We start from the raw sequence: 16889 nt of genomic DNA, 5'->3' as shown, positions 1-16889 counted from the left end.
TCAGAATTTTGATCTATAGGTCAGTCAGTGATAAAAATGTCGATTTTTGGATGTTAATACCTAAATAACCGTTTGGGATAATATGTTTATGAAAGTAGCACATTTCGTATCAAGCAAGTTTCAATAATGAGCCAAATTTGATGTTTATAATTATGAAACTTGCGGCCGCCCGCAACTTCGTACGTATGGTTCTCGTTTTACCCCCTTAGGGGTTGAATTTTGCAAAATACCGTGTTAGTGAACACCTACGTTCTAAACAGAACAACCCCCAAGAAAAATTCGAGACTCCTAGCACTAATTGTAGTTTCTGAAATTTCGTGATGGATGACCGAGTGAGTCAGTCAGTGACCTTTCGCTTTTATAATATATTTAGATAGTTTTTGAGTTGAGGGGTCAAAAGTTCCAAATGGTTCGTGTAATATTACACACGGTGCTGCTCGCCAGTATCTGTTACTTGAACTTTACACGCTACCGCGTGTCTAGAAAAACCCATAAAGCTCTCTCATAAAACTCCTTCATTTTTTCTAGGCTTTTAAAAAGCATTAGGTAGGTATACACAGTTTTTTTTACATAGATTATAGTTTTATCCAAAAATCTTTACCATAATTAATATGAAGAAGGATAATGAAATTATATACGTATTTATATTTTATGTACAGTCGCGGAATGAAAAGGTTCGTCAGTTTTCAAATTGATTCCTTCAACGAATCGCGAGCACATATTACCTTTTGAAACTATGTTACAGAATAATCTCGAGTTAGACAATATAATCTTTAACTGTTAGTCAGTAAAGTTCAAAATTATTCAGATTAAAGTTGTTTGACATTTATCTTGTCAAGAAGATTATTATGATTGAACTAAAACCTTCTTGTTGGTTCAACCTGCCATTATTATTTCTATTAAATAAAAAAAAATACATTTTGTAACATTGCACTGATGGGACAGAAAAATAAGCAAAACCTTCTTTGTTAGCAAACGTCACATTTATTTAAATGTTAGCAGCACTGTTTCTTGCACTGTTATGTTGGCAGGTTTGACTCTTACAGTACCTAGTGCAAGCAAAAACCGACACTAAGGTGACGAACCTTTTCATTCCGCGACTGTACAATATTTATTAAATACATGTGATATGATATTCAAACAATATTTACTAAAGTAATTTAGTTTCTTGATAGAATCCAGGGTAAAAACGAGGTCACTCGTGCATAGCCAGCTGGATGCCCTCCCTCACAGCTTATAGCTCCAAACGAAACAACACCAATCTGTAAATAGATAAGTTTTCTTATTAATTTTAATTCATTTTATCATATGATATTGAAACCATATTAAGAACGAAATATAACAGAAAAAATATTTCTTCTTCTGGCCAAAATTTCGATGGATCAAACCTAAAATCAAAAATAATATCAAAGTAATCAGAACATACGGCTTGAAGTAAAAAATCCTCGTCCATAAGTCAGTAGTAAAAAGGTTGTTTCTTCTAAATCAGATGTTAATCCTAATATTATATTATGCGAAAGTTTGTATGGATGTCTGGATGTCAACATGTTTGTTAACTCTTTCACGCAAAAAAACGGAACTAATTTTGATGAAACTTTACAGTATTATTGTTTATAACCCAGAATAACATAATTATAGGCTATAATTTATCACGATCTGTGACAAACTAAAGGACAATGTTCGTTCTCCATACATTGTTCGCCTAAGAACCAACAATTTTGACATATTACTACCCGAAAGCGAAATAATACGATTCTGTGTGTAAGAACAATGATTCCTGATGGACACTTGCCATAAAATTAATGATTAAGAATATTAAATCACAACAGCGATTTTATAATATGTCGTTTATGACAACATGGCGTCTAATGTATTGTGTGAATGTATGAACGCCGATTCGCGAAAAATGTTTTATATTGTCGTCACGCCGAGTCGCAGCCAAATAGTATAAAATAATAGAACAAGTTTTAGAAATACAACTCGGCATTCCACTTTTATAATATGCCCACATATTGCACGTAAATAAACAACATTCATCGTAGGTTGTTTCCACCCTTGTCATCTGACACATGAAATAAACTCCTATTGTATTATAGATATCGAAGCCGAATCGTATATAATAATAGAATGGGTTTTGGAGATCACTCGGGGTTCCACTTTTATAAAAAACCTACATATTGCATAAAAATAACACGAATCATGAGTTTTCTTTTCACCATTTACATCTGACACGAGATAACAAACTCCTATCTCCATGACTACCGTCGTAGTCTATGCCAAAGACTACAATATTTTAAGCAAGAAGTTTCAAACCTTAGCGGCTACAGTAACCCCTGGGCCACATACATCATGATAACATTCGGTCGACACCGGAACGAAGTCTTGCGATTATGCAAAAAAGCATCGTATTCTAGTGCGGCTATATCACGTTCAACCGGGGTTTTAATTCGACTAAATTCCTGACTAAAGACTGGAAGAAAATACGCCGCATTGTATGAGCACTTCGTGTTCGTTAAAGCGGCTTCAGATCTAGAGCCCACACAGTTTTCTTTCCAATAATATCCGCAAGTAGCGCTGCATGATCAAAAACGGCAATAGTTATTAAGGTGCCAAAATTATATGATTACTTTGGCACGGTATTATACACGTTCGAAGATTTGTCATTTTCATTCATTTCATCATCATCATCATCATTTCAGCCACAGGACGTCCACTACTGAACATAGGCCTCCCCCAATGACTTCCACATCGCACGGTTGGTAGCGGCCTGCATCCAGCGCCTTCCCGCTACCTTTATCAGGTCGTCGGTCCACCTTGTGGTGGGTTGACATTGCAGAATATGACTTTTGATAGGTTCATCATAGAATTCGGCGGGGATATCCTCACGGAGGAAGTTCGAAAAAGGGCGGAACAAGATCTTATAATAATGCAAGGCCGAAGCTTTAACGCGCGTGCTCCTACGTGTAATCCGGCGAGTATGCAATAAATAGTAATGTCTGGTAAATAGCGGTAATACGTATCGTTCGTTCGTTCGTTTCAGCCGAAAAGACGTCCACTGCTGGACAAAGGCCTCCCCCAAGGATTTCCACGAAGACCGATCCTGCACCGCTCGCATACAGGCACCTCCCGCGACCTTGACCAGATCGTCGGTCCACCTAGTGGGAGGCCTGCCCACGCTACGTCTTTCGGCTCGTGGTCGCCACTCAAGAACTTTCCTGCCCCAGCGGCCATCAGCTCTACGAGCTATGTGCCCCGCCCCGTCTATGTCTATATGCGCTACGATTACAGGGTATCATTTTGCATAGTCGCAAGACTTCACTCCGCTGCTGTCAAATCAATGTCGCATAATGTTATCGCAATGTGTGTGGCCCTTGGCCAAATCACAGAAGCCTATGCGAAGAAAGAGCACTTGAATGACAATGAAAATCAGGGTTACCATTTTATAAGATCTCCTCACTATTGAGGGTAACAAAGTAACATTAATAATCTAGCCATTAATTACATTTATTACCTATACGAGAAAGTAAAGCAACATGCGGTTTTATTTTAATTTGTAAAATATTTGTAACAGTTTGTTCTAAGTTTAGTTTTACAACAGTATTGCTGTTTCAGCTGTCACTGTGAAGCTTTGGGATAATAAATAAATAGAAAAAATATTAACATAAATATTTATTTAAGTTTTTATGTTCATTATCATAATATGCCAATTTAAGTTACACTGTGTGACAGTCTTTGACACTAAACAAACTCTTCAGCTTAATAATACCTACCTACAGGGCGTTTTTATAGTTACTCTTGCTGATGAAACAAGAAGGGTTGATTCTACTACTGAAATACAACTACTTTTCTTACAGGACCAATATCAAATTCTCAAAAAAATTCACATTCTCGTGATGGTGATAATTTCTATGGAGAGGTTTTTTTTTATATTCGGTCTCTTGGGATAAGTTATTCCATTTGAGCAGTAAAATTAATCCTTTTTATTTGATCACATATAAAAATAACACAAGTGTTTAGGAAAACTTCTTCTTTGGTATGGTATCACTACGGAGTTATAATGGCGGCAACTCTGTATCACTGACTTGTAACTTTCAAACAGTATGAATAATAAGGGCACCACATTGGTTTTCTTTCTGAAAAAAGGCTTTCACTTTTAGTACTAACCCTTTAGCACTATTTCATTGAAATAAAAATACAATAAACGCACAGAAGACTGAAATTGAGTCAACTGACGTGACATTTATAATTTGTTGACATTATGACAGTTTGACAAGACTAGGGATTGAAAAAGTTTTAATTGAAAAAGTAAAATGACAATTTATTAAAACGATTCACAAGGATATAATCGATTAAAAATATTTATAAAATGTTCTGATATTTGCCTGTAGCGATTATCCAATCCTGGTTTCTACTGAAAAACTACCTCGTGGCAATTTTAATAAAATAATAAAATCTTTATCTTCTCTTTCACAATCTATAAAAGTTCATTTGGTCTATTATTATACATGCGCTGTGAATGAGGGTTTTCGCGATTGAAAAATCCGCGAGATGGCAATACGTAGACGTGAGGTCCAAATGCTGCATGATTGGTTATTTTTGACATGACATTGACAGATATGTCAAAATCCACCAATCATGCAGCATTTGGACCTCGCGTATACGTATTGCCATCTCGCGGATTTTTCAATCGCGAAAACCCTCATTGGCATAGATTATAAGAGACTGGCAACTATACTAGGTTGATATATGTTTCTCTCACTTCAACTGGCATTGGATTCAACATCGGATTCTGACACTTTTACAGTTATGATACCATGAATATCAGTTTATGGTCCTAATTATTTTCATTTTATTTACGACCTTCGACCAGTTGGACACTTTAGATAGCTTCTTGTAATAGTGTCAATATCTTTTTAGCTTTTAACGCAAATCTAGTCTTCTAATCGATTTATTTTATTTTCAAAATCGATATTTTATTGTCTATGATGGCCGCAGGAACATCACTATACATGGACTCCCAGCAATAAAGTACGGTAATGCCTCGTACAGATTTTATCGGCAAAAATAATGGAACTTGATAGGTTTTAGACCATGCCACGCACCAAAACGTCCGGAAGTTGTAATAGTATTATAGAATAAACGTTAAAAGACTTATTTATTTAATTTTTCAATGCTTAAGTGTCCATTAGAATGAAAGGGTGCTTAATGTATTAAAAAAAATAGAAAATAATTATGATGGGTTAATGTTTTTGGGCGGTTTTTTAGGCGGTTTCTGACAATGTCCTTTCACGAGGGTGAAGCCGCGGGCAAAAGCTAGTAAAGTAATAAAAATTACCAGAATTCGGTCATCGCCAGTTTCAAGCGCAAGAGGGCCGCCTGAGTCACCTTGGCAAATATTGGTCCCAATAGGTCCTCTTGTGCAGAGAGTTGAGTCTGCAACCAAACTAGGATACAACTGCCAACACACTTCGTTTGGCACCACCTGAAGATGTGCTTCTCTCAAGTCCGGATTAAATGTGGGAACCTGACCTAAAAAAAAATTAGAAAAAGTTAATTTTGACACAGTCATGACCTAAATGTTGCTTTCGTCGAAATTAAGGATATTTTGTTTTTGTTGAGAGACTTTACTGTTAGTTAGTTAATTTAGGTCCAGAATAGACGGTGAAACGCAACTGCAACGAAACTGCAACTGCTAGTTACTTTTGAGTTGCATCTAAGTTTCTGCCATAGCGTCCGTTGAGAGACCACACATGACGCGACCAGTTTGAAAGTTTCAGTTTCACTCATCAGAATCATCACAAAGTTGCAGTTTTGTTGCAGTTGCGTTTCACCGTCTGTTCTGGGCCTTAATGTTTAAAATTGAGTAAAAGTACAAAAATACCGTTTTATGCATGCAGTATGCACTTACCATCGAATTGTCTCCCGTAACCCACAGCTACCGCCCAAGATCCAGCGAAATCGTTGTTTGCTTGATCAATTGGTAGATTAATGGGTCTAGTAATATCTGCAAAAGATAAAAAGAGAAACTGTGATTCATCACTGTAAAGATAATTATGATAAGTTAATCATTATGACTTTATCTATAGTTCACTATCAAAATATAAAAATGACTGCAAAAATAAGAATGAATTGTCGCATTCCTTCTATACTGACTCACTGAATCAATTAATGAAGTTGCTCTGTTTGAATCCCGTAAGGGAAGTATTATGAGTGTGATGATGAGAGTTATATCAGCTAGTGTTCTTGTACTAGAACTACCAGACTAAGTGGTCTTCAAATATTGGGTTTGCTGGTCAGTAACCTTACCATTAAAGGCAACCCAATCGTGCCGGACGATAGCGACGTCGTTGTTGAGATTTAATGGGTTCCAGTCGGGATGCATCTCAACATCTTCGGTGTCGATACGCAAACCGCCAATATGCAGCGTCTGGGAGCCGAAGACCATGGTGAACATACGCGCCCAGCGCCAGCCGTCGTACCAGCAGTGCGCCGCCGTCAGAGACCGCGTGTGCGTCAAGAGAGATGCTCCGCACACAGACGTGGCTGGGGTGAACAAGTGAATCACGATTCCCACCTAATAATAAGGTTTCATATTTAAAACGAAAATGGCCGAATGTCTGCGTTAGACTGGCCGAATCGAGTTGCGAGTACGTAGTACGTAGCCCACATCCAGCCATTGGTACTATAAGCTATTGATAATGGTGTATCATGAACTTCAATAACAACAGCCTAAAGTAGTCCAATATTTTCTTTGTTAAGATAATCCAGCATAACTCTCAAGATAAAACAGTGATTTAACTTAAAAAACTTACCATGAAAGGATGCTTGCCAAGAGGCACCGAGGTGCCGCCGACAATTCTGCTAGAATTGGCTGCCAACTCAAACTTCTTCAATTGCTCGGACATCGGAATTCCCACTTTCTCGTGGTAGGACCACCGCGGTCCCTCAAAGGGAACCGCTTCCACTACCACTGCTACTAAAAAAAGTAACAAGCACCACTTCATTCTAGAAACTTTGCCTCCCAAGACCAAGTGAGTACTATAGTAGTGTGAATTTTGTATTTATATTGCATCAAAAACTGTTAATTATCTTATCCGTGAAGTGATAAGTAATTAGCGTTTTATTGATGAAAACTTACTAGTGATGACAACAGAGGGCGCATCGGCGGGGGAGCGCGGGGTCCCCGCGCCTACACATAAATACGCTGCCGCAACCGCGGCCGCCACTCACTCATTCCGTACGACCATCGCGCGCGCATCTTAGTCTTGCTGTAATAATATCCGTACCGCGCGGGAATAACTTGACATGTCATTTTTGCGTACTTTTCAGGGGAGCGATTTTAAAGTTTAGAGTTCTCTGGTAAATCGGAATTAATGATAATTGATATTTTTATGATTGAAATTAGCTAATTTGATGCGTATCTTTCGATTGGCGTAAGCATTTGATTAAATTATCTTCTTAATCTATTAAAAAAAAGACTTGTCAAGTTGTGTACCGACGACTTGTCAAGTTATTCACCAAAGAAAAACAAACATTTAAGGTGTAAAAATTGGATTTAAGTTAATTATTTTGAATAAAGTTTAAGTAAAAAAACAAAACATAAAAATAGAACATATTTTTATCACTTTTGCAATGAAATAGTAACAAATTTATTAGAAAAATCAAATATAATCGCAGATTATGATTGCTTTTGATCAGATAATTGTACGTTTACTTAAAATTTAAAAAAAAAGACAAATAAAAGAACAAAAGCCATGCTTCATAACAAGCACAATTCATTTTAATTATTTTAGGCTTACCATTAGGCTTAAAATAATTAAAATTAACTGGATATATTTTTGCGTAAGGTCGACACGCCCTTTCGCGTCCACCGTCCAGTTCACGTCCAAATGATGGATCACTCTAGAACGTAAGCTATTGCTATGATTCCCTGAATGTATGACAGGTAAACCCACATTAAAAAAATCTTATAGCATGCTACCGTTTTTGCCAAAAATAAATCCCACGTGAGCAGGTGCGCGTTTCAAGGTAAGTTTTTAATATATTTAGGTCTAGTTTGGGATTTACCGCAGTCTCTAAGCCTTAACCATGAACCATACAATACGGATAATGATATCGGTGATTGTACTTTATTAAATGACACTTAAAATAAGGTGGATGCGAATTTACTACAATGAAATTTCCACTTTGCGTCAGAAGTGATCGCGGTCTGGTCTAACTGGGTCTAAGATATTAAAATATACAAAACAATGCATGTTGTATATTATTTAAAACGTTATTTACATGACTTATCGAACACAAAGATTTTTTTCAGTACTTAGGCCTTTTCCTCGACGCTAATACACGCTCCAAATGTAGCTTACCCTTGTGATAGCCAATTTGCGTCCACATTATCACGACAATTTTTAAATACAGACGTTGTAAATAATATTAAAAAGCAAACTGTGCCTAGAGAGGAGATCATATTGCAAATTGAGCCATACTATTGAAATTTAAAAAAATGAAATAAATTAAAATATAAATGTATGTTTATAATTATTAAGTGTGATACCTAAATATTTTGAATACCAATTAGTAAGATTATCTTTATTTTTTATTTCCATGCTGTTATTAATTATTAGTGATTTTGAATGCATTTTTTCTATATTCAAATTCAAATTGTTTTTATTGTGAAACCACAGGTAAATACATAAGTCAGGTCATAAAATGTTTGTAATAGATCAGCTGTGTTCCGCCGCATGGGCATACAATATATTATATTAATATTACAAAGATATTAAAACTTCTAATGGTTTAGAGCAAGTTTAATACTATACTTATAAAGACTAAAGGGAGCATAATGACAACAATTTTTCGTTCAAAATGATTACGAAAAATTGTATATTATTTTTATTCCTCAAATCTACCAACTCACTAAATGAACGAGATTTGGCGTATCGACCCTACTTACCTCATCATTATTCCTAATTAATGTCAGTGATGTCAATAGACTATAAAAAATATCCGGAACTTAAAGTTGACCTAAAAGTTTATTATTAGATTTTTTACTTATATTCGGTTGTCAAACGAAATCTTAGTCTGTTATGAAAAAAACATTAGTAGATAGTACCTACCTATTGACTAAACTTATCCTTCTACTTTCAACTTGCTATTTAAACGTTAATTTAGTTTTAAACTATTGAAAATAGTAATAAAAGTAATAATTAACGCTTAAATATATTAAAAATATATTTTCAGGGGTTGCTAAGTAAAAAATATTTAAAGACACTCGAAATCCTGACAATGTTATATTTTAAAAACTGCTAATGACACATATAAAAATATGATTATACGAATGTAATAGCTGGATAACTCCAAATATCCAAACTCTTGACAGTGTGCATAACTAGACAACTGCACATATCATGGATATGTTTAGTACTCAGAGGGGATCATAACTTGATAACTGTTTTTGTCAAATTAAAAACGAAAATCCATAAATGTATAAGTCGAGATATTAACAAATACATGTTCTGACATACATTGATAAATCGAAATATAAATGTTTGTACGAATAATATTAATTGGATATATCGTTATGTCAAATATTTATTGCCTAAATTAGAGATATTTACTTATGAACAAGAGCTGTATTTCAAGTATTTTTGGGTATTTCGAGTTGAGTTTTTTATACCAGTAGGGTATAAGGTAGAGGAAACGTTTAAGCTAATAAAAAAAAAAAAGTGCAGGTCGAGATGTCAAGTTATTCCCGCGCGGTACGGATATAACCAGTTCAAAAATACAGTTTTTCATTATAAATCTCCTGTAGGGTTCGAAGTTAGGCTCAACTTAGACCTACGGGGAACATATGGTCCTTCGATCCTCAACGTAAAGTACGCGAGAAATTCCGGTGCGACACGTCTTCAAATTTGAATACTGCAAACGTCAACGGTCCGTCCGGTTCCGCAAGCAATACGACAAGTGCAAGATATTTGCACAACGGCAGCCCTCGACGGTTCCTGGTCATCAGCAGAGCAGTATCAACGCCGAGATCATCGTCTACGTGCAGCCCAGGGCCAGCATCGAAGATCCAGCGTCCAGGAAACGTCAGCATTCAGCGTCAGCGCTCATCGGCGTTCAGTGAAGAGGAGTCATCAGCGAAAAGAAGAAAGGATAAGTTGCGCCATAGCACGAAACCGTGAGATCGATCCATTTTCTTTCTTTTTTTCCCATCACATCACATATCATCCGCTTTGCGAACCCACATCCAAGCTTCGCAATCACTTCTTTCATAATCCATTTCGTAAAATCATCACCCATTTTTCATCTCTTCCGTATCAGTAGTTAGCAAAATCCTCATTTTCAAAACTCATTTACTAAGTCTACCTTCACATTGAATAACTTGTAACGTATTTTCTCAACTGTGGTGTCTGTCAAGCTTTGCAGTAAAATCAAACAATAAAACATTTGGTAAAATATAGTTTATTAAACATAATTTTCAAATCATAAAATCAGCAAACATCAATTCATCATAATAATAACAATATTGTGTATTCTGCTTCGCATTAACACTACGTAGATAGCCACTAATACTACACAAATTGTCTTTCCTTGTTTTAATTTGTTTTTTTTTATTTTTTTATTTCTAGGTCGGTAGACACCGAGTCGCCGACACGGCTCGGGAGTCGTGTGCTATCTTCACAAGTCAACATCTCGGTCGTATCTCGGTTGTACCGTTCCTATTAATTTCTTTTCATTTTTTGCAAAACACTTGATACTACGTAACGATTTTTTTAATATTTACATCATACTTATTCTACTTAACTTATACAAAACCCTTAAACTTACATATTCTAATTTGACAATACAAAAATAAAGTAAATTACAATCTTAAACATATAATTAATTCAAGTCCTTAAAGTAAATATATCAATCAATCATAACAATGTCTGAAGCAAAAATATCACAATTAGTTAAAAGGCGTGGAACAATAAAAAGTAAAATCACTAGCTTTTCAAATTACATAAATGTAGTAAAAGATGATTCAGTGTTGCCAAATTCCCCGCTTTTTAACGAAATTAAATTACGCCTTGAAAAGATTGATGCCTTATATGAGGACTTTGATACTCTTCAGACGGAGATTGAAGAGCTTACGGAGGATCCCGACCTGAGATATCAGGAGCGGGAGGCCATCGAGAACCAATACTACGTCGCGATCGGCACGGCGAGGGCACTGCTCGAGCCGTCCCCTGCGGCCGCTGCGCTCGCGCTCAACGGTTCTGAGGTAAGCTCTCTTGATGCAAGCACACAAAGACACAACAATTTCGTAAGATTGCCTAAAATTGAATTGCCTACCTTCAACGGGGACTATCAGCAGTGGCTCGAGTTTCGCGATACATTTGTTTCTATTATTCATTCCAATGATAGTATGGACGAAATTAATAAATTTCATTACCTTCGCGCTTGTTTAAGAGAAAGTGCTTCATTAGTAATTAAAAGCCTGGATTTCAAGGCCAATAATTATACGGCTGCTTGGGAATTGTTGTGTAAACGATACGACAACAAACGCCTGCTCGTCAACAATCATGTGCAAGCACTCTTTAACATAAATGCTATACAAAAGGAATCGAGCAAGGCTTTGCGATACATAGTAGATATCACAAACAAAAACCTACGTGCCTTGGCTACCCTAGACCAGCCTACAGAACATTGGGATACCTTAATCATTTACATGATGTCTACTAAATTAGATAGTACTTCAAACAGAGAATGGGAGGAATTTCGCAATAATCGTAGTGACCCACCCACACTAGATATTTTTTTAACATTTTTGTCAAACAGGGCTGACCTTTTGGAGACATTAGAGGAGACAAGAAATAAAGGTAAAATTGATCAGGCACCTACAACCAGGGCTAAAAGCTTCATTGTATCTTCTAGCAAGCCCAAATCTCATTGCTGTCCTCTATGTCAAAAGGAACATCAACTGTTTTCCTGTGACTCATTCCGTAGGTTACCGGTTGAGACACGCATACTTAAGGTAAAAGAATACAAGGTTTGTCAAAACTGCCTTCGACCAGGTCACAACGAGTCACGCTGCAAGCTGTCACATTGCAAGTATTGTAATATAAAACACAATACTCTTTTGCACAAAGGTTCACCCCAAGAGACAGTTTCCCATGACAGCATCGTACTTTCTGCCAATTCTTCACAACACAAAAACTATGTCAATAACACATGTCATATATTGCTTTCCACAGCTCTGGTCAACGTGATCGACAAGCGTGGAAAATCGCATCCAGCCAGAATCCTGCTAGACAACGGCAGTACGGGTAACTTCGTCACACAAGATCTCTGTGGCAGACTGAACCTCCCTACCCGCCTAGCTAGTTCAAAGGTAACAGGCATAAACAACCAAACGTCCAAAAGCACTCAGTCTTGCTCTCTTACATTAGAGTCTTACAATGGTCACTATAGAACCAATATTGATTGCTTCGTTCTTCCACAAATAACTTCGTTATTACCAAACACATACATAGACATACACGATCTAAACATACCATCTGGAGTTTGTCTAGCCGATCCAAACTTCAACGTACCGTCAACCATCAATTTACTAGTAGGTGCGGACGTCTTTTGGAGTGTAATTGGCACAAATCGCATCCAGTTAGGTAAAAACAAGCCGGTTCTATTCGAAACTAAGTTTGGATGGCTAGTTTCAGGCGCCATAAGCCAACCGGGTCCTAGTAATCATGTGTGTATGCACATCAATAGTAATCAAGACCAGTCTGATCTGACCCGCTTCTGGGAGTTGGATACAATTCCACCCCAATACAAACACACACTAGATGAGCTTCAGTGTGAAAAACATTTTTTAGAAACCACCAGACGAGATAGTAACGGTCGCTTCATAGTTTCAATGCCACTCAATGACTCACCAGACGTACTTGGGGAGTCACTATTTATTGCAAAACGTAGATTCTTATCTCTTGAACTTCGTCTGGAAAGAGATCCTAGTATGAAACACTTATATTTACAATTTATGACTGAATACTTGGATCTAGGTCACATGACCGAAATAATACCTAAATCCAACACTAAGTATTGTTATTTACCACATCATGGTGTCTATAAGGAGAGTAGCTCCACTACAAAATTAAGAGTAGTGTTCGACGCGTCAGCCAAAACGTCGTCCGGTAAGTCATTGAACGACATACAACGCGTAGGGCCTACCATTCAGGATGAAATATTTCCCATATTATTACGTTTCCGTCAACATCAGTTTGTCGTGTCAGCTGACGTCGAAAAAATGTATCGACAAATCAACATTACACAAGATCAACGTCCACTACAATGTATATTGTGGAGATTCGACCCTTCACATCCTCTCAAAACATATACACTGAACACTGTAACATATGGCACAGCTTCAGCTCCATTTTTAGCCACCAGATGTCTGTCACAGTTAGGCTATGACACGACAGACCCTTACGTTAAACGAGCTATTTGTCAAGATTTCTATGTAGATGATTTTCTATCAGGGGCTGACTCTATTCAAGACACAATAAATTTATGCAAAAATGTCACTAATTCATTAAATTCTGCTAAATTTTACTTAAGAAAGTGGCATTCTAATAATGTTGAAATTTTAAATGCAGTGTGTGGTCGAGACGCCAGTTCAGATCACCTAAATCTCAGCTACAAAGAGGCAGCCAAAACACTGGGTCTCTATTGGAACTGTTCGGCTGACACTCTCTCATTTTCAATTAATTTAGATTCCACACAAACAATAATTACAAAACGTCTCATTTTGTCCACAATCTCTCAGGTGTTCGACCCACTGGGACTCGTGTCACCTTGTATCGTCGAAGCAAAGGTACTTATACAAAATTTGTGGTTACAAAAATGCTCATGGGACGAAGAAGTACCTTTAGACATTAAAAAATCATACATAGAATTTGCAAGTTCATTAATTAATTTAAAATATTTACAGATACCTAGATGCATAAAAATTCACCCATCCATTAATACACAAATACACGTATTTACAGATGCGTCTGAAAAGGCGTACGGTGCCTGTGTTTATATACGAAGTGTGGATGAAAACGATTGTGTTAATGTTCAATTATTAACATCAAAAAGCAAGGTAGCACCTATTAAAACCGCCACTATGCCGCGGCTAGAACTTTGTAGCGCACTCATGGGAGCAAGACTATGTGCAAAGGTTGTTTCGTCAATTACCTTTCAATATGTGTCCTGTACATGTTGGACCGACTCCATGATTGTATTGGGTTGGCTTTCTTCCCAACCAAATCAACTGAAATCATTTGTCCGGCATAGAGTTATTGAGATACAGGATAGTTCTTTTGATTGGCGATATGTACCATCCAAGCAAAACCCAGCAGATTTGGTTTCGCGTGGAGTGCGAGCAGACTTAATAAAACACTGCCCGCTATGGTGGTCTGGCCCTTCATTTTTGAAACTAGATTCTCAACAGTGGCCTGACAAACCTGTACAAAATAATAATAATATAAAAAACCTACCAGAAACAATAATAACAAATTTTCATACACAAAATAATAATAAATTAAACAACAATTCTGATAATCAATGTAACTTAATATCTAAACTAATACTTAAACTATCAAGCTTTACCAAATTGAAACGCACATTAGCATTTGTATTGAGATTTATTAATAACTGCCACAAGAATAACCCAAAACTTACAGGACACCTGACTATCTCGGAACTCAATGCCGCAACAACTCAATTACTATTCATTTCTCAGCAGGAGTCCTTTCCTGATGAATGTCAGTCACTCATTAACACCGGTAAATTACCACACAAAAACCGATTGTTATCATTGACTCCATTTATGGATCCCAATAATCTCTTAAGAGTGGGCGGCAGGCTTAGTGATTCTCACTACGATTACAACGTTAAGCACCCCATTCTCTTGTGCAGTAAACATCGTCTATCCCAACTTATATTCGAATCATTGCATAAAACCTATTTACATTCAGGGCCTCAATTGTTATTAGCCACAGCACGTCATAATTATTGGATCTTAGGAGGCACCAGGCTCGCAAAGCGCATTGTACGAGCATGTGTTAAATGTTGTCGTTTTGAAGGAAAAACCATTCAGCCTATCATGGGCAACTTACCTAACAGCCGACTTCATTTAGAATATCCTTTTCTAGAAACAGGTGTAGACTACGCCGGGCCAGTGCTGATAGCAGACCGTAAGGGGAGAGGCTGTAAATTGGTAAAATGCTACATATGTGTCTTTGTTTGTTTAGCCACCAAGGCGCTGCATCTGGAGCTTGTCTCAGACCTAACAAAGGAAGCTTTTATTGCGGCTCTTAACAGATTTATAGCGCGACGGGGCAGGCCGCAGAGGATATTTTCGGACAACGGAACCACCTTTGTAGGGACCTTTAATGAATTATCTAGCCTACTCAGAGACCCGTCGCTGTCAGCACATCTAACCGACAAAGGTATCGATTTTTCCTTTATTCCTGCTTACACTCCTCACTTTGGCGGATTGTGGGAGTCGGCAGTCAAATCAATTAAGCACCACCTACGTCGCATTCTAGAACTGACGCACCTGACATTTGAGGAAATGGCGACTCTGCTGATACAGGTAGAAGCTATTCTAAATTCTCGTCCCATCACTCCTATATCTAACGATCCCTCAGATCTTACTTGCCTCACTCCTGCCCACTTTCTAATTGGACGATCAATCGTTTCTTTGCCTTGCCCGCAACTTATTGAAAAGCGCATCACATCACTTCAACGATTCCAACGCATTGAAGCGCTAAAACAACATTTCTGGGCACGATTCCATAATGAATATGTTTTCTGGCTGCAGAGGAAGACACGGTGGCACACGTCACACGGGAAGCTGCGAGAGGGGTCACTTGTCCTTATCAAGGACAAGTCTGCACCTCCATTGATGTGGTCGCTTGGCCGCATCCTCCGAACGTTGCCTGGCAGAGACGGCATAGCCAGGGTCGCCGACATCAAGACAAAGAAGGGCGTTCTTCGTCGCGCCTACAACACCATCTGTCCGCTGCCAACAACATTAATTGAAGACGAGACTTCAAGGCGGGCAGTATAGTGATGACAACAGAGGGCGCATCGGCGGGGGAGCGCGGGGTCCCCGCGCCTACACATAAATACGCTGCCGCAACCGCGGCCGCCACTCACTCATTCCGTACGACCATCGCGCGCGCATCTTAGTCTTGCTGTAATAATATAACCAGTTCAAAAATACAGTTTTTCATTATAAATCTCCTGTAGGGTTCGAAGTTAGGCTCAACTTAGACCTACGGGGAACACTTACCTTTTTAGAGGAAATTGGTTTTTACGATATTATCTTGTCAAGATTTCGGTGTTTTGCCAATGGATTCCCCAATCAATAGTATTAGGTACTAATATGCCATGACAACAACAGTTATGAATGAAAATTAAATGTTTCTTGTTTTTTTTTTAGATCTAACTCGTAAATGTTTCGGCGTTTTGTCAATTTCCCAATCAATATTGTTATTCCATGAGTAAAAAGGTCTGTAATGTAATAACGCTTTAGAGGATGACTGTCCAAGACTGTCATAATGATTTTCCATTTCCATTTCCATTGAATTGACCCCAGTAAAATTATTCTTATCACATATAGGCGTTACGGATATACGAAAACCTCAGCTCAGCACAGCATTGTTGTGTTTCGGCAGTTAGAGGTAAGATAGCCAGTTCCTCCGTGGTTGAGGATTCCGGGTGAAGCTCGCTTTCACCTTCGGCCTGATCATCACTTACCATCAGGTGAGATACAGGCCTAGAGCTTCCTCGTTGTGGATAAAAAAGCTATAAATATAGCCTTTGTTACTCAGAAAGGATGAAGCATTTCAATGGTGAAA

The 16889-nt window shown here is 37.7% G+C and overlaps 2 protein-coding genes across 3 annotated transcripts; one reads left to right on the top strand and one right to left on the bottom strand.

Moving 5' to 3' along the window:
• Window positions 1-1101: 1101 nt before the first annotated feature.
• On the bottom strand, window positions 1102-7050 carry LOC135078215 (collagenase-like). The gene is made up of 5 exons (XM_063972802.1): window positions 6813-7050; window positions 6307-6574; window positions 5909-6004; window positions 5336-5529; window positions 1102-1262 (listed from the first exon to the last, which is right to left on the bottom strand). The coding sequence occupies exons 1-5, from the start codon at window positions 7002-7004 to the stop codon at window positions 1161-1163; spliced, it is 852 nt and encodes a 283-aa protein (XP_063828872.1). The 5' UTR covers window positions 7005-7050; the 3' UTR covers window positions 1102-1160.
• A 2717-nt stretch (window positions 7051-9767) lies between these two features.
• LOC135078217 (uncharacterized) lies at window positions 9768-16311 on the top strand. Of its 2 annotated transcripts, none has more exons than XM_063972804.1 (2): window positions 9768-11263; window positions 15848-16311. In XM_063972804.1, exons 1-2 carry the CDS (start codon window positions 10925-10927, stop codon window positions 16094-16096), a joined length of 588 nt encoding a protein of 195 aa, XP_063828874.1. In that variant the 5' UTR covers window positions 9768-10924; the 3' UTR covers window positions 16097-16311. The 2 variants fall into 2 exon arrangements, 1 of the variants encoding a protein (XP_063828874.1); XR_010258582.1 differs by lacking the exon at window positions 9768-11263 and adding an exon at window positions 14176-15473.
• Window positions 16312-16889: the final 578 nt, after the last annotated feature.

Source organism: Ostrinia nubilalis, chromosome 14, assembly GCF_963855985.1.
Source record: "Ostrinia nubilalis chromosome 14, ilOstNubi1.1, whole genome shotgun sequence".
NCBI classification, from domain to species: domain Eukaryota; kingdom Metazoa; phylum Arthropoda; class Insecta; order Lepidoptera; family Crambidae; genus Ostrinia; species Ostrinia nubilalis.
The sequence above is the reverse complement of the archived record's forward strand: the minus strand, read 5'-3'. Positions and strand labels throughout refer to the sequence as shown.

Excerpts from the sequence above, each read along its gene's own strand:
- LOC135078217 (XM_063972804.1), top strand. The coding sequence starts at position 10,925 with ATGTCTGAAGCAAAAATATCACAATTAGTTAAAAGGCGTGGAACAATA. Across the intron at positions 11,264-15,847 it reads TCGCGCTCAACGGTTCTGAG|AGGAAGACACGGTGGCACAC; the intron begins GTAAGCTCTCTT and ends TTCTGGCTGCAG.
- LOC135078215 (XM_063972802.1), bottom strand. The coding sequence starts at position 7,004 with ATGAAGTGGTGCTTGTTACTTTTTTTAGTAGCAGTGGTAGTGGAAGCG. Across the intron at positions 6,575-6,812 it reads TTGGCAAGCATCCTTTCATG|GTGGGAATCGTGATTCACTT; the intron begins GTAAGTTTTTTA and ends CCTTATTATTAG. Across the intron at positions 5,530-5,908 it reads TTACGGGAGACAATTCGATG|GTCAGGTTCCCACATTTAAT; the intron begins GTAAGTGCATAC and ends ATTTTTTTTTAG.